The 20,303-nt window shown below is 42.3% G+C and overlaps 1 protein-coding gene across 1 annotated transcript in view; it reads left to right on the top strand.

The window, feature by feature from the left end:
• Positions 1 to 20,303, top strand: part of USP43 (ubiquitin specific peptidase 43) — a 523,315-nt gene that overhangs the window by 94,751 nt on the left and 408,261 nt on the right. The window contains exon 2 of the mRNA XM_030208099.1: positions 10,758 to 10,895. Within this exon, the coding sequence (XP_030063959.1) occupies positions 10,758 to 10,895 (138 nt within the window). The remainder of the gene's footprint in view (positions 1 to 10,757; positions 10,896 to 20,303) is intronic.

Here is a 20,303-nt window from a genome sequence, read left to right as displayed (position 1 = left end):
GTCCTTGGAGTAGTGTAGTGGTCAGTGCAGTGCACCATGGAGTGGTGGACTCCGGTCCCCATCTCCATCTACCAGTCACATTTGTGGGTGAAACTGTGAGCCCTCAAAACTCACCAGAAACCCACTGTACCCACATATAGGTGCCCCCTTCACCCATAAGGGCTATTGTAGTGGTGTGCAGTTGTGGGCAGTGGGCTTTGGGTGGGTGTGGGGGGCTCAGCAGACAAGATAAGAGAGCAACGGTGAGATGTGTACTTGGGAGCATGTTTTTGAAGTCCACTGAAGTACCCCCTAGGGTTCCCCATTTATCTCCTGGGATGTCTGGGAGATCATTGTACTAAAATTGCTGACCCCTCCTATATCCCAATGACTTGATTTTCTACATTTTTCACTTGGACTTTTTTTTTTTTTTTTTTTGAAAATGGACCAAAAAACAAAATGTCCAAAGCAAAAAACCTTGTTAGAAACAGTATTTTCGAGAACAAAAGGTAGACGTTTTTCTTTTTTAAAAATGAACTTCTTTCCTTTTCAGATTGTGGATGCTTTTTGCAAAACGTCTAAAGTCGGACTTAGACATCATATCGAAAATGCCCTCTACATCTTTTTTGAGATACGGTGACCAGAATTGCACATAGTATTTTCGAATCACTCCCCATGGGGAATAATTCTGTACAGGTCACCTAAATTTAGATGTTGGGAAGCTGCGCGCTAAGCATGAATTCTGTATTGGCAATTATGTGCATAACTGTCGTTACAGAATATTAGCATAAGTCTGCAGCAATGCCAGTTCAAAGTCGGGTGTAAATGCTGGCTCCTAACTGCTAGTATTCTGTAACCTGTGCACATAAATGCTGGCCATGCCTCTGTCCCACCCATGCCCCTCCCTTGCAGTGGCAGGCTTTGGAATTCGCGTGCACAATTTGTAGAATGCCGACTAAGGACGGTTATGTGTATAACTGCAAATTAGTGCCAATTAGTGCCCATAAACAACAATTGCAGCCTTTAATTGGGTTTCAATGCCAATTAGAAGCTAAATAAGCAATTAAGTTACCCACATAACTGATACATCTATCATGTTCTATACATGCAACCTTGTGCACTAATCCCCATTCTATATACGATGACCAAAGTTGTGCACACAAATCAACGCACATTGCCAATTTATGCACACAACTTAATTGATTAATGAGCCAATCAGTGACAATAATTGGCTGCTAATGACCAATTGCTGGCATTAATTGACCTGAATTGGGATTTGTAGATTGTGTTCTATAATGGTGCCCCCCAAAATTTAGCCATTGAAGTTAGGAGCTATTTATAGAATAGCACTTAGCGCCAGGGCCCGCACCTAACTTTAGGCTCGAGGACTTCGACCAACTAAATTAGGATCAGATCCCCCTTATTCTATAACAGCACGCATAAATTGCAGGAATGCAAATAGAGAATTATAACAGACGTCTGAATCTTCGTTTATTAAACTTTCCTAAAGTTCCTGGGACTTCTCCAAATGATATGCTTAAAAGATATTTGTTAGAGAATTTGAAAATTCCTCAAGAAGCAATTCCTCCCATAAATAAGATTTATTACCTGCCTAAAAACCAAGTGAATGAAGGCGAAAACAGAGGAGGTATAGATTCGAATATAGATGTGAATAATATTTCAGCTATTTTGGAACAATCACTAGAAAATTGTACTTTTGGTAGTATTTGTTTTTGAACAAGATCTCAAGGCTATTCTTAGACTACTTCAAACAGTCAAGAACTCCTTTTGGTGGGAATAGGATTTGGATTTACCCAGATGTCACAAAATAGACCCAAGAAAGGAGAAAACTTTTTCTGGCTATGAAACAAGAGGTTTTGGAACTTGGGGGTACTTTCTTCCTAGCCTATCCGTGTAAATGTCTGATTCGATATCTTGATGTAAAGTATATATTTTATTCACCTGAACAATTAAGAGCATTCTTGGATTTGAAAAAGTTGAAGTAACGGATTTAAATTTGGATTGTAAATACGGAGAGGGAGATTACACGTAGTCTTTCCTTAATTGTTTAATTCCTACTTAACAACTCCTATTAATACAATCATGTCCCCACATTTATAGTGGTCTAAGGATGCTGATAATGTGTTATGTAAAAAACTTTTTTTCCTTACTATATCCTATTTTAAGCTGTGTTTGCTTGCACAAGTGTTTAACTTGTAAAAAAAATAGTTAAATGCTAATAAATAAAGATTCAAAAAAAAAAAATTGCAGGAATGCTCCTTTTCCACCCACAATCCTCCCATGGCTGCGCTCCCTTTTTTGAGCTGCATGTAAAATTTACGTTCAGATCCTGGTTCATAAATATATGTGCGTAAATTTCAATTAATCCCAATTAGCACCAATAATTGATTATTAGGGCCCAATTATCAGTGCAAATTGGCTCATCATTCAATTAAATTGCGCAAGCAATTCTGAGTTCCATATATAGAATCCATAGGCAAATGTATAAATACTTTCTAAAAAAATATCCAGGGGCCTTATAAATGTGGAAGGCAATTCTATAACTGTGCGTCTATAATTAGGTGTCCAGAATGTATCTGGATGGAGCGTATTCGTTAAAGAAACATAGGTGTCAATTTTCTTTTATAGGTAATCAATAGAAATAAAACATGGAAAAGAAAATAAGATGATACCTTTTTTATTGGACATAACAATACATTTCTTTTATAAAATACTAGCTTAACAGGATATATGTATGTTTTATATATATATATGTGTGTGTGTGTATATATATATATATAATTTAGGCTTGAACACTTATGCCTAATGTAAATGCATGAGCTCTATTGATGTAGTCTTGAGGTATTAGCAAGTAGAGTTCACTCTGCCTCCATCATCCTGCCCTGCTAGACCACCATGGCATGTTGGTAGGCTTGGAGGTAGGTGGTGGGTGAGATGGGGAGGTTGCTTGTTGGGGGAGGGGAATAAGAGGGACATAGACACAGCATTAACGTTGGCCAAGGTTGATATTCAGCTGCGACCTGGATATGTGTCTTATGCCCTGCTGTACTTGCATACATAGTTCAGAAGGGTTATATTATCCTAGCCAGAGTCAGCTGAAAACATGCATGTATAGATAATCTTCATTAAGTAGAGCAGATGGAAGGAGGGCATCAGTCCACTCAATAACATCCTGAATTCTCTGGAAAATCATAAATGAAATATATTGGAAAATATTTGTCTATGCCTTGTGAGATAATTATACAGAGCAGAAAATCATTAGAGTTAAATCACAAAGGAACGTGATTTACTAGTAGGGCTATAGTTTACCCTTACGACTGGGACAACATGCATGGAAAGTAACCCCTAAAGATACTATAGAGAACGTTTAGAGAATGCTACGCGTCTTCTTAACTATTTGGGATCCTATTGCTGTCTGAATGTCAAAACAATACTATTTCCTTAAAAAGTAGATCGAAAGCTGTGGCAGATTTGAACTATTTAAGCAAAAGAAAAATATATATCCTCATTGAGCTCACAGAGCGGGAATTTACAGTTTGTGTCAAAAACTTTAAAAGGGGTGGCCATGTTACTCCGGTGTAACAAAATTGACAGAGGCAGGTGGCATCTTACAGACTGACCAATCTATTGAGGCATGAGCTACATCTGAGGAAGTGGACTCTGGTCCTCGACAGCTCATGCTTCAAAAAACTGGTTAGTCTGTGAGGTGCCATCTGCCTCTGCCAACTGTGGGAAAGTAGCGCTGAAGGAAGTCGGGGGCTGTGTGGAAAAGTGATGACAGCGCTGGATGAGACTGGCTATTCAAAAGCAAACTCGTATTCGACCATCTGTTAGCATATACTCAGCTTTCATCAGCATCTTTCTATCGGATAAAACTTTTCACTGTACAGTCTACTATTACTACTAATCATTTCTATAGTGCTACTAGACGTATGCAGTGCTGTATACATTATGTGCAGGTACTTTCTCTGTCTCACAATCTAAGCTTTTTGGTACCTGGGGCGACAGAGGGTTAAGTGACTTGCCCAAGGTCAGGAGCTGTAGTAGGAATCAAACCCAGGTTGCTAGGATCAAAGCCTGCTGCACTAATCATTAGGCCGCATACAGTCCAGAGAGGATTATCTGTTATTCACCGTGGCGTAGTCTGTCATTAAAAGTTAACCATCCTTCATTATGACTCAAACATTCTTCAAATAGAGGGACATATTACCACATTTTATCAAAGGATGGCTGTCCTTCATTCAGAGATAACTGTGCTGATATACTGCCCTAGATGAAAACATTGCGTGGGATAAACATAAAGGACTCCTGTGCAGAAGGAAGGGATCCTCAGGAGCTTTGCCTAGAATGGGTGGCAGAGCTGGTGGTTGGGCGGCGAGGATAGTGCTGGGCAGACTTATACGGTCTGTGCCAGAGCCGGTGGTGGGAGGCAGGGATAGTGCTGGGCAGACTTATACGGTCTGTGCCAGAGCTGGTGGTGGGAGGCGGGACTAGTGCTGGGCAGACTTATACGGTCTGTGCCGGGGCTGGTGGTTGGGCGGCGGGGATAGTGCTGGGCAGACTTATACGGTTTGTGCCAGAGCCGGTGGTGGGAGGCAGGGATAGTGCTGGGCAGACTTATAGGGTCTGTGCCAGAGCTGATGGTTGGGAGGCGGGGTTGGTGGTTGGGAGGCGGGGATAGGGCTGGCCAGACTTATACGATCTGTGCACTGAAGAGGACAGTACAAATAAAAAAGTAGCACATATGAATTTATCTTCTTGGGCAGACTGGATGGACCATGCAGGTCTTTTTCTGCCGTCATCTACTATGTTACTATGTTTGATGGCTGCACCCCAAGCTAACTTGTTACCTGGACAGAAGATTCTTTTAAAGAAAAAGAATCACCAGAGGGAAAAGAGATCGTGCTTCTCTGTGTTCACCTTTATGTATAGACTAGAGTATTTAAACATTGACCTCAGACTGTAATTATATGCTGCCGAATATAATAACCACACAGCAGCTTCAAGCAGCTGAGCTGGGCCCGCCCCCGTCTGACGTAAGTAACTACGTAGGTTACTTACGTCAGACGGGGGCGGGCCCAGGTCAGGGAAGGAGAGACGTCCTGAAGACTCGCAGCGATCAGATGTTCTTCTTGCTCATGCAGCACCTTCACACAGAGGTGGGAGGCGCTGCGCGGGCCCGGTAAGGCGGAGGGGGGGTCCGTGGGGGGGGAGCAGCGGCGACGACCTCAGGGAGGCGGGGCACGGGGGCAGAGGATGGCGGGAGGCGGAGCTCTGGGAGAAGGAGAAAGAGAGAGGGAGGAAGGGAGGGGGGCCGGGGCTGCTAAACTTTTGATTTTTATTTTGATTTTTCATTTAATACAGGGGGAAGCGGGGAGCAGTGGCGACCTCGGGGGGGGGGGGCGTCCATACATGGCGCTCCTGACAAGCGTCTTTGCCCCTTTTATTTTCAACGTGTTTGTGGGGTTTTTTTTTGTTGTTGTTGTTGTTGTTTTGACTTTTGTGGCATGTGCAGAGCAGCCAGCATAACGCTTGGCTGCTCTGCGCATGCTTTAGGGGCCGATTAACGACGGGGATTACACCAGTTTGATGCATTGTACTTTACAATACCGCACCGAACATGTGCAGCTTGTTTTTTTGGTGCATTCTTCGTTTTTTAAAATTTGTTAAGGACTTTTACGTTTTAGATTTTTTTACGTTTGGTTGATGCATCTGAGCCTAGGTGTTTAATGCGGCTTTTAGTGTGTTCTAACAGTGGGGCTCCAGTTAATACGGTGTACTGACTATTAGCACATGCTAATTGCCATGTTAAACAGGATGCAGAAATCAACATCAAGGTTGAGAAAAGGCAGGGCCACTTCATATAACTGTTGAACCAAATTTATTTATTTATTTATTTGTTGCATTTGTATCCCACATTTTCCCACCTTTTTGCAGGCTCAATGTGGCTTACATTATATCGTAATGGCAATCGCCATTTCCGGAATGAGAAATACAAAGTAGTATTACATTAAAGTTCATAAATGATAGAGTAAGTTATAGAATAATTTAGATAATCAGTTCATTTCTGGTGTGAGAAATAAGTTGGTAGTGCGCTAACGTCCACAAGTGACAGAGTAATTGAGGCAGTCAGGTATAGAGAGTTCGGTTTTGTAATACATGCATTTCAAGACTCCAAATCTGTAATCACTTCCGATTTTTCAAGTTTCTATAAGTATTTTACAAAAAAATAGAAGTGCACCCCGCTGTTTCATTGAGTATTGAGTGAGCGTGTGGCAAATAAGTGTAAATGATTTTACTTGTAATCTGTTTTGATTTTTATATTTCATTGGAGAGGCAGAATATAACACTAGTGAATGAATGAATAAAATACACATTAACTTTTGAACGATTACATATAAGTTGTCATCTCCACAGCACTCCAAAATTAGCTCAAGAGTCTCAGCAATGCCAGAGTTACCCAATTCTAGGAAGGAGTCTTTAGGTCTGTTTTGGACTTCTGACAACCCTATTTGGAACCCGAAATCTTCTCCTGAGTGGAGGAGTGGCCTATTGGGGTTAGTGCAGAGGGTTGCGGATCTGGAGAACCGGGTTCAACTCCTGCTGCTACCTGAGGGCAGTGGGTTGAGATCTGGGGAAACCAGGTTCACTTCCCTCTGCAGCTCTGTGGGACCCTGGGCAAGTCAATTAGCCCTCCATTGCCCCAGGTACAATATAGAACTTAGATTGTGAGCCCGTTAGGGATAGTACAAAGTACCTGGAATAGAAATTGTAAACCGCATAGTCGCCTCGGGGATCACTTGCGGTATATCAAGTGCTGAAAATAAATAAAAATAAAATTGCAGTTAATGGGAGGGTCATTATCGCACATTAATACGAATCCTCCACAGCATCTGCTCTGGTTGCATAAGATTCATCATTTGGGTATAAAAAGAATACATTTTTCACATAGTGTCCTCTGTGTGTGTTAACTTTTGCACATTCATTCATTCATGCATGCATAGTTTGTCTGTGGCTCCATCTTCTTCTGGAGGGGTTTTTGTTTTTGTAAAATTAAACCACTTTTCTGAAAATCCCCTACATTTTGCAGCATTGTATATAAAATCTAAAGATATTTTTTGCTTAAGGATTTGTGCTTAAAACCTTACTGTTTCCCCCTCTCTGCCTTAGGACCCCTCAGGTCATAATGCCCACTGATGAGCTGAACTGTAACACAGAAGGCTAGAAACTCCTATGTAGCTTTGAGCTTTAATTTTAAGGAATGTGGTTTAACCTGTATGTAAACATGCTTAGGATGTTATGGCATTTAATTGGTGACTATTTTTCTCTACTAGATCTCCCAGAACCAGTGTATCTTCCCAGTGAAACTAGCACAGTACATTTAATTGGTTTTACAATCGGAGTAGTTGTAGTGGTGGTCTAAGTCCAAATTCAAATGGTCCTAGAGTATGGAAAGTGTATAGTCCAGTGATAAAAGTTCTTTGAACAAACATGGTATTCAAATTTAGCTACCATATTTTCACAGATTAATAGGTGCTGAAATATAAGCCAGGACTGGTTGGTCTTTTAGGGGTTTTTTCCTCATTTGCTTTACTGGCTGAGGCTTTCAGTCCTGTTCCTTGTATTCCTCTGTCTGTCCCACAAGCTGCTTCCTGAGTCCTTGATCCACACCTTTTGTACGGTCTGTGCCCTGAAGAGGACAGGTACAAATCAAGGTAGGGTATACACAAAAAGTAGCACGTGTGCGTTTATCTTGTTGGGCAGACTGGATGGACCGTGCAGGTCTTTTTCTGCCGTCATCTACTATGTTACTATGTAATTGCTAACATGTCAGATAATGCAGAGAAATAACACCAAATAGCAAAAGAGAAGGTCTAAAAGTATACAATCAGAACAGCAAAAAAAAAAAACAACAGCACAAATGAGCCTTCAAGAGTGGAACAATGGAGAGTCCTTTAATTCAATAGACCCGACACAGGCCGTGTTTCGGCACCAACTGCGCCTGCCTCAGGGGTCAAATTCATATTCTCAGCAATGGCAAGTATAACCCAAAATGCATCATTCAGTAACAGCACCGCTTTGTAGATAGTAGCAAACCAAACCAAACGTTTCCTTACGCATTCAAGGCATCCAAATGACCGCAAGAAAATAAATGGCGGTCATTCGGATGCCTTGATTGCGGTTTCAGGCATGCGCTGGTTTCATTTTTACACAGGCCCTTTTCCCGTCCCATTAAAAGAGAGCCGTTTTTTTGTAGATGCCTTAAAAACTGGCCCTGTGCACGCCCAATAGACGCGCCTACACTACCGCAGGCCACGTTTTACTGTGTCTTAGTAAAAGGACCCCTATATCTGCAGCTGTCGTAGAACCTGGTATGTAATATCGCTTTCACCTCTTGGGGGGGAGGGGGTTAGTGACCTTTGGGGGATTAAGTAGGGGTCATGCCTTTATCCCTCCAGTGGTCATCTGGTCAGTTTGGCCACCTTTTTGTCATTTAGTCATTATTGAAACAGGTCTAACTAAAAGCATCCTATTTTTTGCCCTGGATGTTTTTACAATGTTCCATTACTGCAGAAAAACGTGCAAATCATACGCCCACCCTAGTCCCACCCAAAACACGCCTCCAACATGCCCCTTGATATTTAGATGAACTGCATAGAAAAATATCTTAAAATGAAAATAATGATTTGGATGTTTTTGTGAAAAAAAAAAGGCCCATCTGCCGCTTTGTGCCGTTCTTTGGATGTTTTTCTGTTTTGAAAATGAGCCCCTTGGTCTTTATTTTAATATAATTTTAACTTTATTTTCATCTTATTTTTGTCATAAATTGCTTAGATTTTATTTGGATAGGCAGTATATCAAATTGCATTAAACCTTAAAGCTAAATGTACCTTATGTGGAAATCCTTAATGGTCAAATGCTCTCTAGTCCTGCGAACAAAGATGACCTCACCTAAAAAAGTTCCTACTGTGTATAATTGTGTAAATACTGCTTGTTTTAGTTTGTTTGTGAACAAATGTTCTTGGCTAAGACTTTTAATCCTCAGAGTGGTGACGATCAATACTCCCGGCTCATCTATACCTTCTATTCAAGAGATGTACTGTGGGCACGCAGTGGAAGAATGGATGAGTTTTCATTTCTGCTCTTACATATGTATTTTTCATCGCTCAAAGTGATTGTATCTGGGAATGAAGAGATGTATTTGCCCGAGGACTTCTACATATGTTTCTAGCCCAGGCTTACTAAAGTCTTTCCCAAAAGGGAATAGTGCCTGGAGACGGCAAATGGATTTCAAACTTATTTATTTCTGCTAAACCCTGTTTGGTGAACGCTGTTGGTATTCTGAGGAACATTTTGTGACAATGTTGTTTGTAAGATATGTATGTTTGAGAGCATTGCTTTCTTCGAAATGTCTGTATACAGTACTAGAAGTCTAAAAACCAAGATGGGATAGTTAAGATATATAGCATTAAACAGAGATAGATATAATAGGCACCACAGAGACCTGGTGGAAGGAGGACAACCAGTGGGGCACTGTGATACCAGGGTACAAATTATATCACAATGATAGGGCGGAACAAATTGGCCAGGTGAAGGGGGGAAGGGAAGGAAGGAGGGGTGGCACTATACGTTAAAGAGGACATTGAGTCAAACAGAATAAAAGTTCCGCAGGATACAGAATGCATTGGGGATAATGAGAGGCAAAGAGCGAGGGAGAGCAGGTCCAAAGCCAGGGCAGGGTTAGTTACTTCTCTCCCCCCCCCCCACACCACCACAGATCACCTCTGAACCTCCCTCCCTTCTTCTCCCCCAGTCCTGATCCTACCTTAATCTTCTCTCCTGTCATCATGCCCAAACTTCCCCTCCCGGATCTTCCCTCCCTCTCCTCTCTCCTCCCTTTCCTGATCCTCTTTTACTCTCTTCTCCCCATTCCTGAAATCTCCTCTTCCTCTCCTCTCGAGATGCTTCACCTACAAAGCTCCCAAAAGAAAACAATAAATTATACAGACACAAAGCAAAGCTGAAAAACTTTTTTGTTTTCATTATGTAAAATAATATGCAAAAATGATTCAGATTTATACAAATGTTCCACAGATAAAGCCAAGAAGTAGGGGTGGACCAAGAAATCTCGACAGCCAAAGGTTGATTGAAGTGACTTTATTGGCACCAAATATGTATACGGTTCCAATAAAGTCACTTCAATCAACCTTTGGCTGTCGAGATTTCTTGGTCAACCCCTACTTCTTGGCTTTATCTGTTGGTATAAACGTGGGTTCCATCCACTTTATAAAGTGGGCACTTGACACGTTAAGAACAAAAAAGTCCCTTCGTTCTTTGATAAAAGAAACAAACCTTTTTGTTCTTAACGTGTCAAGCAACCCCTTTATAAAGTGGATGGAACTCTTTTTTATTTCATAAGGAAGAAGCACACAGCATTCATTTTATATCAGAATACATTTGACCCCTGACGCAGGTGTTGTGCGCCGAAACGCGGCCCGTTCCAGGTCCGTATCAGAAGATTGGCTTTTACAATTAAAGGAACTGTGTCCCATGTTTGAAGGCTCTTCGTGCTTTTTGTTGTATTTTAGCAGATAGTACCAACCGCATAACTGCTTTTGAATATGAAGATCTAGTTGTCTCCTGAAGTAATGAAATTCACACTTTTCCTCTCTCCCATTGCTCTTTTTGTTTTCTCTTGTCAAGTACATTTTAAAATCCAGTTGTTCATAGAATTTCATTTAATTTCTTTCCTCCAGAATGTTGTCTCCAAGCATGGCTCCCAGTTCCGTGGGAATTCCCAGCACGATGCCCTAGAGTTTCTCCTCTGGCTGCTGGACAAAGTGCACGAAGATCTCAATTCTTCACCTGGCCAGAAGCCCAAGACATTATCCAAGGTTAGTGTCCTACTATCCTGGCTTACCGAGGCCCTCTGAATTTTTTGGGAGGATCTCATTGGCTGAAGTCAAGTCACATGACTTCAAACAAGTGTTATAATTGGTGTTCAGTTGTCCATGTTTTAGATGCAGAACAGCTGTTGATAGATGTTGCATTTCCATTTATGCAGGAGAGGTCACTGCGTTATTTATGCATTCAGTTTTAGACTACCCATTCCAATAAACTCAAGCACTGTGATGTTCTCAACAAATGGTGAGGCTGCCATCCGTGTTATTCAGGCTTCAACATTTGGGCATCTAGGTTCAGAATCTAGCACTGGTAAAATTTCCCAATGCTGGTGCTAAGTTACCTCCCTGAACCCCTTCAACCTGGCCTTGCCTATGTCTTAAAAGGACAATTTGATAAACTAGGTGGTCATATTTAAGTGCATGCAAATGTTTAGAATCCTGAAATATATGCACATAACACAGCTTAGTAAAAGGGCCCCACAATTTCACTACACTCTTAAAACACAGGTGGCAACAGGGGTAGAATTGGGGGGGGGGGTGTTTAAGAGCTTAGTACTAATTTTTCAGCACTAGGCTCATAAATTAGACTCATAAATCTAGGTAAACAAATGGCAGGTCTAAATTTGTATGTGTGGAGGGGCATTTTTAGAAAGGACAGCCAACTCAGAATATAGATATCCAAATCACAATTTCACAAATGGACGTCCATTTGTTCTAAAATACATGTGAGGTAGACTTCTATGCACTGGAAACATCCAGCATAAACATCCATTTTACAAACTGAGAGGGTCTTTTACTAAGGCATGCTCACATTTTTGGTGCGCACTAAAATTGTGGGCGCGCTAAACGTTAGAGACGCCAATGCATTCCTATGGGATACGCGCTCACATTTTTGGCGTGCGCTAAAAACATGAGCGCACCTTAGTAAAAAAACGCCCTGAACCATCCAAATAATGGAGCCCTTTTACCAAACAGGACTAAAATTGGCCTTAGTGTGGCCTTATGGGGGTTCATTTCCGTGCGCTAAAGCCATTTTACTGCTGAGATAAAATGACCAATTTTTCCGTTTTCCTTATTACTGACCATGCGCTAATTTTGCCATTAGAGCCTGGCCATTGGTATATGAACCCCTACTGCCACCCATTATATAGGCAGTAAGGGCTAATGCACTAAGCATGTGCTAATTGGTTATCATGCGGCAATGTAACTGCGCTGATTAGCCCAGGACATGCCCACTCTCTGCCTCCAAAATTACAGCAGGATGCCTCAGCTCCTCCTGCGGTAAGCCATGTTTTGCTGCGGTAAGCATGTTTAGTGCTTACGACAGCTTTGTAAAGGGGCCCCTATGAGCAGGGGAAAACATAGGACACGGACAACTGTGTGACGGCATAGGAATGTCTGTCTTATAAAACGTCACTGTTCCCTTTTTTTGAAAATCTTAAAATACATAAATACATAAACCTTGACCTTGACAACAGAAGTATAATGTAGTCGGGATGACAGATCTGGTTAAGACATCAGGGGTTGTTCCTTGATACAGCTTTTTAGCAAAACATGGCTTATGTCAGAATAAGTAACCCCCCCCCTGGCCGACAACATCAGATAAGTGGTTGAACTTCTTTAAATAGTAAAAAAAAGTTATAAGCCTTATAAATTTCAAAAATTCTCTGAAGATTTATGTATTATAAGATTTTCAAAAAAATGGACCAGTGATGATTTGGGAGGACACAGCTTGGTGGTTAAAGAGAAGTTGGTCCGTCAAGGTTCTCCACTGAGGTCCAAAAAAAATGTATTTATTAAAGCCTGACATTATTATATATTTGAGTGTTTTTCATACCAGATTTTAGTTGAAATTATAGATTTGCATTTAGGATCAGTATCTTATAAAATAGCCACACTGACTTTCATGCAGAACAAAAGGGGTAGCCTAATGGTTAGAGCAATGGGTTGAATATCAGGGGACCCAGCTTCAAATCTCATTTCATTTTTGTGACTTTGTTTTAAAATTGTGAGCCCTCCAGGAACAGAAAAATACCTATCGTACGTGAATATATAAGATATCTGAAAGCTATTGAAGTGGTGTAAATTCAAGTACAATAGGTATTTTTCTGTTCCTGGAGGGCCACAATTAATTAAAAAAGAGAGAGAGAGAGAGAGCTGAATTAGGATTTGAACCTGGGTCCCTTAATGTTTAGTCCATTGCACTAACTATCAGGCTACTCCTCATATCTGTATACTGCTCTGTTAAAAATGTCCATAATACGTGAAGCTGGTATCCCATGTCGGTTTCACATTCAGGGGAGAGGGACAGCAACCACTGGGGGATTAAGAAGGTGTTGTGCCTTAATCCCTTCAGTGGAGATCTGCTCAATCACCTTTCTGTAATCTGCACATGACAAGTACCAGTCTAAATACAGATGTCCATCTTTTTAGACTTGGATGTTCCTTCTCCTTCTGTAATCGGAGTTGGATGTCCATGTTTTCGGCCCTACCTAGTCCTGCCAAAAACATCCCCAGACCACTCCTCCTTGCCATATGTACATACTACAGTGTTAGAATTCCATATCCTGCCATTGTAAAATTTGGATTTGGATGCCCCAATCTCATGGATGTCTAAATACCAGTTTTCAGATGTCCAAAACAAGAATAGAGCTTCTAAAATAACCACCATAACTTTTATGCTCCTAAATTAAAATGCATTTTCAGTTGAAAACTTAGGCCTCTAAATTTGACTGAAAATAGATCACAAATTTAGGAGCTCAACTGTTTTTGAATTTTGGGCTCCATGTTCTGAAAGCATGTATAAAGAATATATTTAAAGATAAGTGGGGGGGGACATAACCAGTACCTTTCCTCAGGGTACTGAACTAGATAGGTTTGGGTGGGGTTCTCTTTTTTGAAGCAAGAGGACAGAAACACTGTAACTTTTTAGCGCAATAAGAAGAACATCTTTGCAAGCTTGACTCCTGTTTATAAATTTTTAAAACTGAGCACAGAAATCTGTGTAAGGAAACTGTATTCACTCTAGAAAGTGAAATTGTCATTATTATTTTCCTTGGTTTTAATTGTGATGCTTAGAAGAATTGGTGGTTTGAAAAACTCCCCAAGATGAATTCTTTGGGGCTGACTGATATTCAGCCAGCTGTACCTGGGAAACTTAGCTAGACAATTTTGTCCAGTCTAAGATAAACAGAGAAAGTTTTCAGAATATGTTTAAGACTGCAGTTTGGGTCACCAGAATCAATGGAGGAATTTAGCTGGCCACTGCTGAATCTCTGCACTGACTGGCTAAAGTTACACTGTACCCCGGTGCCATCTCTTTTTATTTAGCTACATTTTGTGCTAGCTAAAGGCTCCTTTTACTAAGCCGCGGTGAAAAGTGACATGTGGTAGGCTAGGTGCATGCGCTGGGCGTGCACCGGGCCAGTTTTTACCACATTTGCAAAAAATGTTTTTTGTTTTCTTTTTTTAATGGGACAGGAAAGGGCTTACAATAAAACTGAAACCAGCACACACCTAAAACTGGCCTGAGGCCTTAATGCCACCCATTGATCTAGTGGTAAGGGTTGACATGCCACACGCGTGGTGACTGGTCAGTGCACACCAACTGCTGATTACTGCCAGAAACGCCACGTGTGGGAGGAAATCAAACATATAAACGGCGAGTGACTGTACTCACTCGCAAATGCGCAGTAGAGACTTCCCTCTCTGCCCCTCCCCTGCTTCAATACGTGATGATGGGGGCGGGACAGAGAGGGAAGTCTCTACTGGCATGCTGCAGACGTCGGAACTGGTCCCCCTCCCCCCCTCCCCCGGAGTCGCCGCCGCCCCTCTATCTGGCCCGAGCACTGTGAACTTACATCACCACGCAGCAGCAGGCACATCAGCAAAGCTGCCGTCGGGCTTCCTTCTCTGCCTTTGTCCCGCCCCCGCCGACGTTACTTCACACGAGGGCGGGACACAGGCAGAGAAGGAAGCCCGCCCCGATGGCAGCTTTGCTGATGTGCCTGCTGCTGCGTGCTGATGTAAGTTTACAGTGCTGCTCGGGCCAGGTGGAGAGGCAGTGGCGGGACTCCGGGGGGGGGGGGGGCTCGGAAACCCCCCCCCATTCCAAAAGTAGCCCGTTTTCACGGGCTCAACGGCTAGTAATTAAATAAATCATCCATGCATTATGGGCAAGTAGCAAATCTGAAATTACCGCAGGAATTGTGGTAAGCTGGTGGTAGTCTCACTTTGGCACACCTGCGTAGAGCCTAATGCACCTTTGTAAAAGACTGGCATTGGGGGTGGGGGAGGCAGGATATTTTAGCCTTGGGGAGTATTGATATATCGGTGGAGGGGGGGAAACTTTTCTTCTTGATTATTGCAAGCTCTTTTGGTTCTATTTTATGTTTCTGTTGTTTTTGTGCAGGGCCGATGTTAGACATTAGGGGCCGCAGGGCAGAAATGTGGGAGGGGCCACAAAGTCTACCAGCAGTCTATGTGACTCTTGTTTCAGACGAGTGTGGAGCCCCCCTGTGCCTGAACCAAGGCAATTTCTTTGTTTGCATCCCCTGTAATGCCTGCCCTCTTTTTATGTTTATTTTATGTTTCTAATAGTTTTTTTGCTATTTTATGTAATGTTTATATTAAAAGCTTGATATACCTCTCTTCCAAGAGGACAAACCAAAACCATTTATAGTTACAAAAACTGAGTAAACAGAAAGGGGACAACAATTACACTTTGAAACCAAATAAGTAAAATGTATTTATTTATTTCAATGTTAGCCTGTCTTCCCAGTTGAGCCCAGAACAAAGAAATATACACAATCACTTAGCATAAAATAAACAAACTAATAACAACATGAAGCTATAATTGTAAGAAACCCAAGGCACATAAAAGAAGTAGCTTGACAGCTTCATATAAAAAGTTAATAAAAATATAAGTACACAAAAATTACTAGAGTGAAAGCAACAGCCATCACCAATACATCCTGACCCTGAAGTGCTGATCTTCAGGAAACGCCAGTACAAAATTAACCTGTTAATATTGAAAGCAAGTTAACCAAACGGGACTGTCAGTATCTGTATACCCACAATTGTAAACATCTGGAGATAGCTTGGTTGCTGGCCCTTATCTGGATACTGGTGAATTTCTGACCAGTACTCAGAGAAGTAGCCGGGTAGAGTTATAACAGCCTTTTTGCTGTTTTGAATGTATACAGGCAGTTGCCTGATTAATAGACTGAAAATTGCTGCCAACCATGTAGGTGGTTTATCTTGTTGGGCAGACTGGATGGATCGTTCAGGTCTTTATCTGCCGTCATTTACTATGTTATGTTACTATGTTACAACCACTGACCAGTTAACTTGCTTATATGTGGCTATCTGGTCATTTTTAGTGACACCTAACCTGTCAGCAGTGCAGAAAATGACCATTTAGTACCAAAGTGGAAGCTGGCTACATTGTGGGGGGCAGGGGGGTATTTCAGGGGTGGAGTCCACTTGGCTTCCAATATTCACAGTTAAACAGCCATGTTTAGCGCATAAATAGGACTGCATAAATAGCCCATGGCCACTAAAAGCTGAATATTGATTTAACCAGGCATGCACTAGCCAGCTTTTTAAAGAAAACTGGAAAATCTATGCCAATGCCTGAACAGGGCTGGGCATTGAATTTATGGTTTTAGTACCGGCAGCAAAAAAAAAAAAAAATGCTGTCCACCATTCTTAAAATCAGGGGCGTAGCCAGACTACAGATTTTGGGTGGGCCTAGGCAAGAAGTGGGTGGGCACCAAGTGTTCTCCCCCCCCCCCCCCAAAAAAAAATATCTCAGCAGGTGGGAAAACGGTTCTTTCCACCTTTTCAGTCTGTAGCAGGCATGTGCAGAAAACAGAGCATGAGCAGGTGCCAGTATCATGGAGAATACTGTTTTCGTTACCATCAAGGGGAAGTTTTCAGCTGCAAAGTTGGTGTTTTTTTATGATTTGTAGAGAGGTGTGGTAGCCGTGTTAGTCCACTCTTAAGGTTATCAATAGAAATCAAACAAAATAAAACATGGAAAAGAAAATAAGATGATACCTTTTTTATTGGACATAACTTAATACATTTCTTGATTAGCTTTCGAAGGTTGCCCTTCTTCCTCAGATCGGAAATAAGCAAATGTGCTAGCTGACAGTGTATATAAGTGAAAACATTCAAGCATTACTATGACAGTAAAATAGATACCATTGGAGATTCTACATGGAATCTTGCTACTATTGGAGATTCTACATGGAATGTTGCTACTATTGAGATTCTGTTGCTACTATTGGAGATTCTACATGGAATGTTGCTATTCCACTAGCAACATTCCATGTAGAAGGCTGCGCAGGCTTCTGTTTCTGTGAGTCTGACGTCCTGCACGTACGTGCAGGACGTCAGACTCACAGAAGCAGAAGCCTGCGCAGCCACATTGGTGATCTACAAGGGCCGACTTCTACATGGAATGTTGCTAGTGGAATAGCAACATTCCATGTAGAATCTATAGAAATCAAACAAAATAAAACATGGAAAAGAAAATAAGATGATACCTTTTTTATTGGACATAACTTAATACATTTCTTGATTAGCTTTCGAAGGTTGCCCTTCTTCGTCAGATCGGAAATAAGCAAATGTGGTAGCAGATAGTATATATGAGTGAGACATCCAAGCATTACTTTGACAGTCCGACAGGGTGGGAGGGTGGGATTGAGTAGGAGGTGTGCATGGGGACATCAAAGCATTTCATTGGTATTCTAACAGGATGGGTGTGGGTAGGTGAGAGGAGGGTGGTAAACAGAGAAATACAATTTTATGGTTTATAATGGGCTAGAAAACCCAGATCCTTGTTAAGTCCTGTCTGTTATGATTTGTGAACTGCTTTAAATGGTTGCTTTAGGAAGGTGGTATTGATATAAAATAAATCGATACATCTTGAAGATTTGTCCAGATAGGCAGACACACCTTTTGAATAGGAGCACTTTGGCTGGAGGAACCCTTTGCATGGGTTGTGAAAGACTGAAACTGGTTCAGCCACAATCCCAATACAAGTCGCTGGGGCAGGGTGTTTGCTTCTTCCATAGAACTTGTTTCTCTGTTGTTTTTGCTTTGTTCTCTGTTGGATCTGGGAGGAGAGTGGGGCTACATTCCACTTTGTTCAGACAGAAGAGGCACAAGGTGAGAGTGTACAGGGGCCAGTGCTGCTTTTGGCTTCCCTGACACTTTATACAACAAAGCAGGCTTTCTTTCTGCAGGTTTTAGTAATGCAGCTTGGGCGCCCGGCCATTTGGAAGTGCCATAAATAACAGGGTACAGACAGTGCCTTTCTTTCCCTGGTATCGGCATGTCCTTCTGAATCACCTACTGTGTGGTATGATAGTATCTGTGCACTCAGCAGGGACTCATGTAACACACACATACACACAAAAAGATTCCTATCCAAAGTTGGGGGACCACTTGTTCAGGAGTTACATCTGCTAAAGACGGAGCTGAAAAAAAAAGGGGGAGAGATGGAGGTGATTGATTTTGTTCATGGTTTGTGATTATAAAGAACATAGTCCATCCAAAGGGGCGAGACACGTACAGAAATTTGGAAAGGCAGGCCAGCTGGAACAGCTGAGACTAAAGACCTGGTTCTCAGAGTGGTGGATACACCCCTTGGCTGCAGCCTGCTACAGAAATCCACAGTGCTTTAGTGTCAGGCATCAGCTCAGTCTTTGTTTATCCCTTATAAATGTACATAGAGTAGTGAGGTACATACATAGTAACATAGTAGATGACGGCAGAAAAAGACCTGCACGGTCCATCCAGTCTGCCCAACAAGATAAACTCATATGTGCTACTTTTTGTGTATACCTTACCTTGATTTGTACCTGTCCTTTTCAGGGCACAGACCGTATAAGTCTGCCCAGCACTATCCCCACCTCCCAACCACCAGCCCCGCCTCCCACCACCAGCTCTGGCACAGACCGTATAAGTCTGCCCAGCACTATCCCCGCCTCCCGCCACCGGCTCTGCCACCCAATCTCGGCTAAGCTCCTTAGGATCCATTCCTTCTGAACAGGATTCCTTTATGTTTATCCCACGCGTGTTTGAATTCTGTTACCGTTTTCATTTCCACCACCTCCCGCAGGAGGGCATGTGTGGGGAATGGGGAAGACTCCAGAAGGTAAATAAATGAGGACTTTTAACACAACAAGCATGAAGCCCAGTGCGTTTGTTCTAGCAAAAAAAGGTGCCGGTACTTAAATGCAAGGTCACCCTTCAGGGGTGAGATGATCACCGAGGGACCCACGCCTCATAATAGCCAGGTCCCCTGCAACCAGTCACAGAATCTATGACAAGGCAGAATTAGTGTGTAGAGCCTGAGCTCTTTCATTAAAACTTGGGGTCCACGGTTCAATTTTAGCAGACAGTGGAAAAGGTGCCGCTACTCAGTAACCCCAAGTACCTCCTCAAAAAAAGCCCTGATGAAGCCTAACAGGTTATTATTATTATTATTATTTGTTACGTCTGTATCCCACATTTTCCCACCTTTTGCAGGCTCAGTGTGGCTTACATATAACCGTTAACGGCGTTAGCCGGTTACGGTTTGAACAAATACATAGTATGAATGAATACAAAGTGATATGGTGGTATAATCAGGTATATGCATGGTAGGAAATAGTTGGGGGGAACATAGAGAGGGAAAGGGGGAAGAAGAGTCAGGTAATGTCCGTTACGGTCTTTGGTTATATTGTGTCACAAGTGACCGGTATTTTTATGTTGGGTCAGTGGGGTATGCTCTTCTGAACAAGTCTGTCTTTAGTGCTTTCCGAAAATTTAGGTGGTCGAGCGTAGTTTTTACTGCTTTCGGCAGTGAGTTCCATAGTTGTGTGCTTAGGTAGGAAAGGCTGACTGCTAAGAGGGGAGGCGCCTTAAGAGAAGTTATTGAGATGCATAGCAAAGGGAAATGCAAGATATGAACAGGACGGGTCATGGGGCAAATAGAGCCTCTGAAACAACCAGAGAGCTCCAGGTCCTAAAGGCTAGCCTGAACCAGTCTTGGTTTTACTCTCATTGGATTTCTGTAATTTACATTTGTTTCTCAAGAAAAAGTAGGACTGCCCATGCATGGGGCGTATCTGGACTTCGCCAGTAGGGGGGTCCAGAGCCAAGGTGAGGGGGCACATTTTAGCGCCGCCATTGCCGCCAGAACCAGAACCACCTCCAACAACTGTCGCCCGCCTGCTGTCGCTTACCTGTGCTGGCGGGGGACCCCAACCCCCGCCAGCCGAAGCCGTCATCCTTCGTTCATTTGTTTTCTTCTTTCTGAGTCTGACTCTGACATCTTGCACACGTCCTGCACGTTGTGTACGTGCAGGACATCAGAGACGAGTCAGACTCAGAAAGAAGAAAACA

This window comes from Microcaecilia unicolor, chromosome 6 (genome assembly GCF_901765095.1).
Source record: "Microcaecilia unicolor chromosome 6, aMicUni1.1, whole genome shotgun sequence".
NCBI lineage: Eukaryota > Metazoa > Chordata > Amphibia > Gymnophiona > Siphonopidae > Microcaecilia > Microcaecilia unicolor.
Note: the sequence above shows the minus strand (reverse complement) of the source record. Positions and strands in the feature narration are given on the sequence as shown.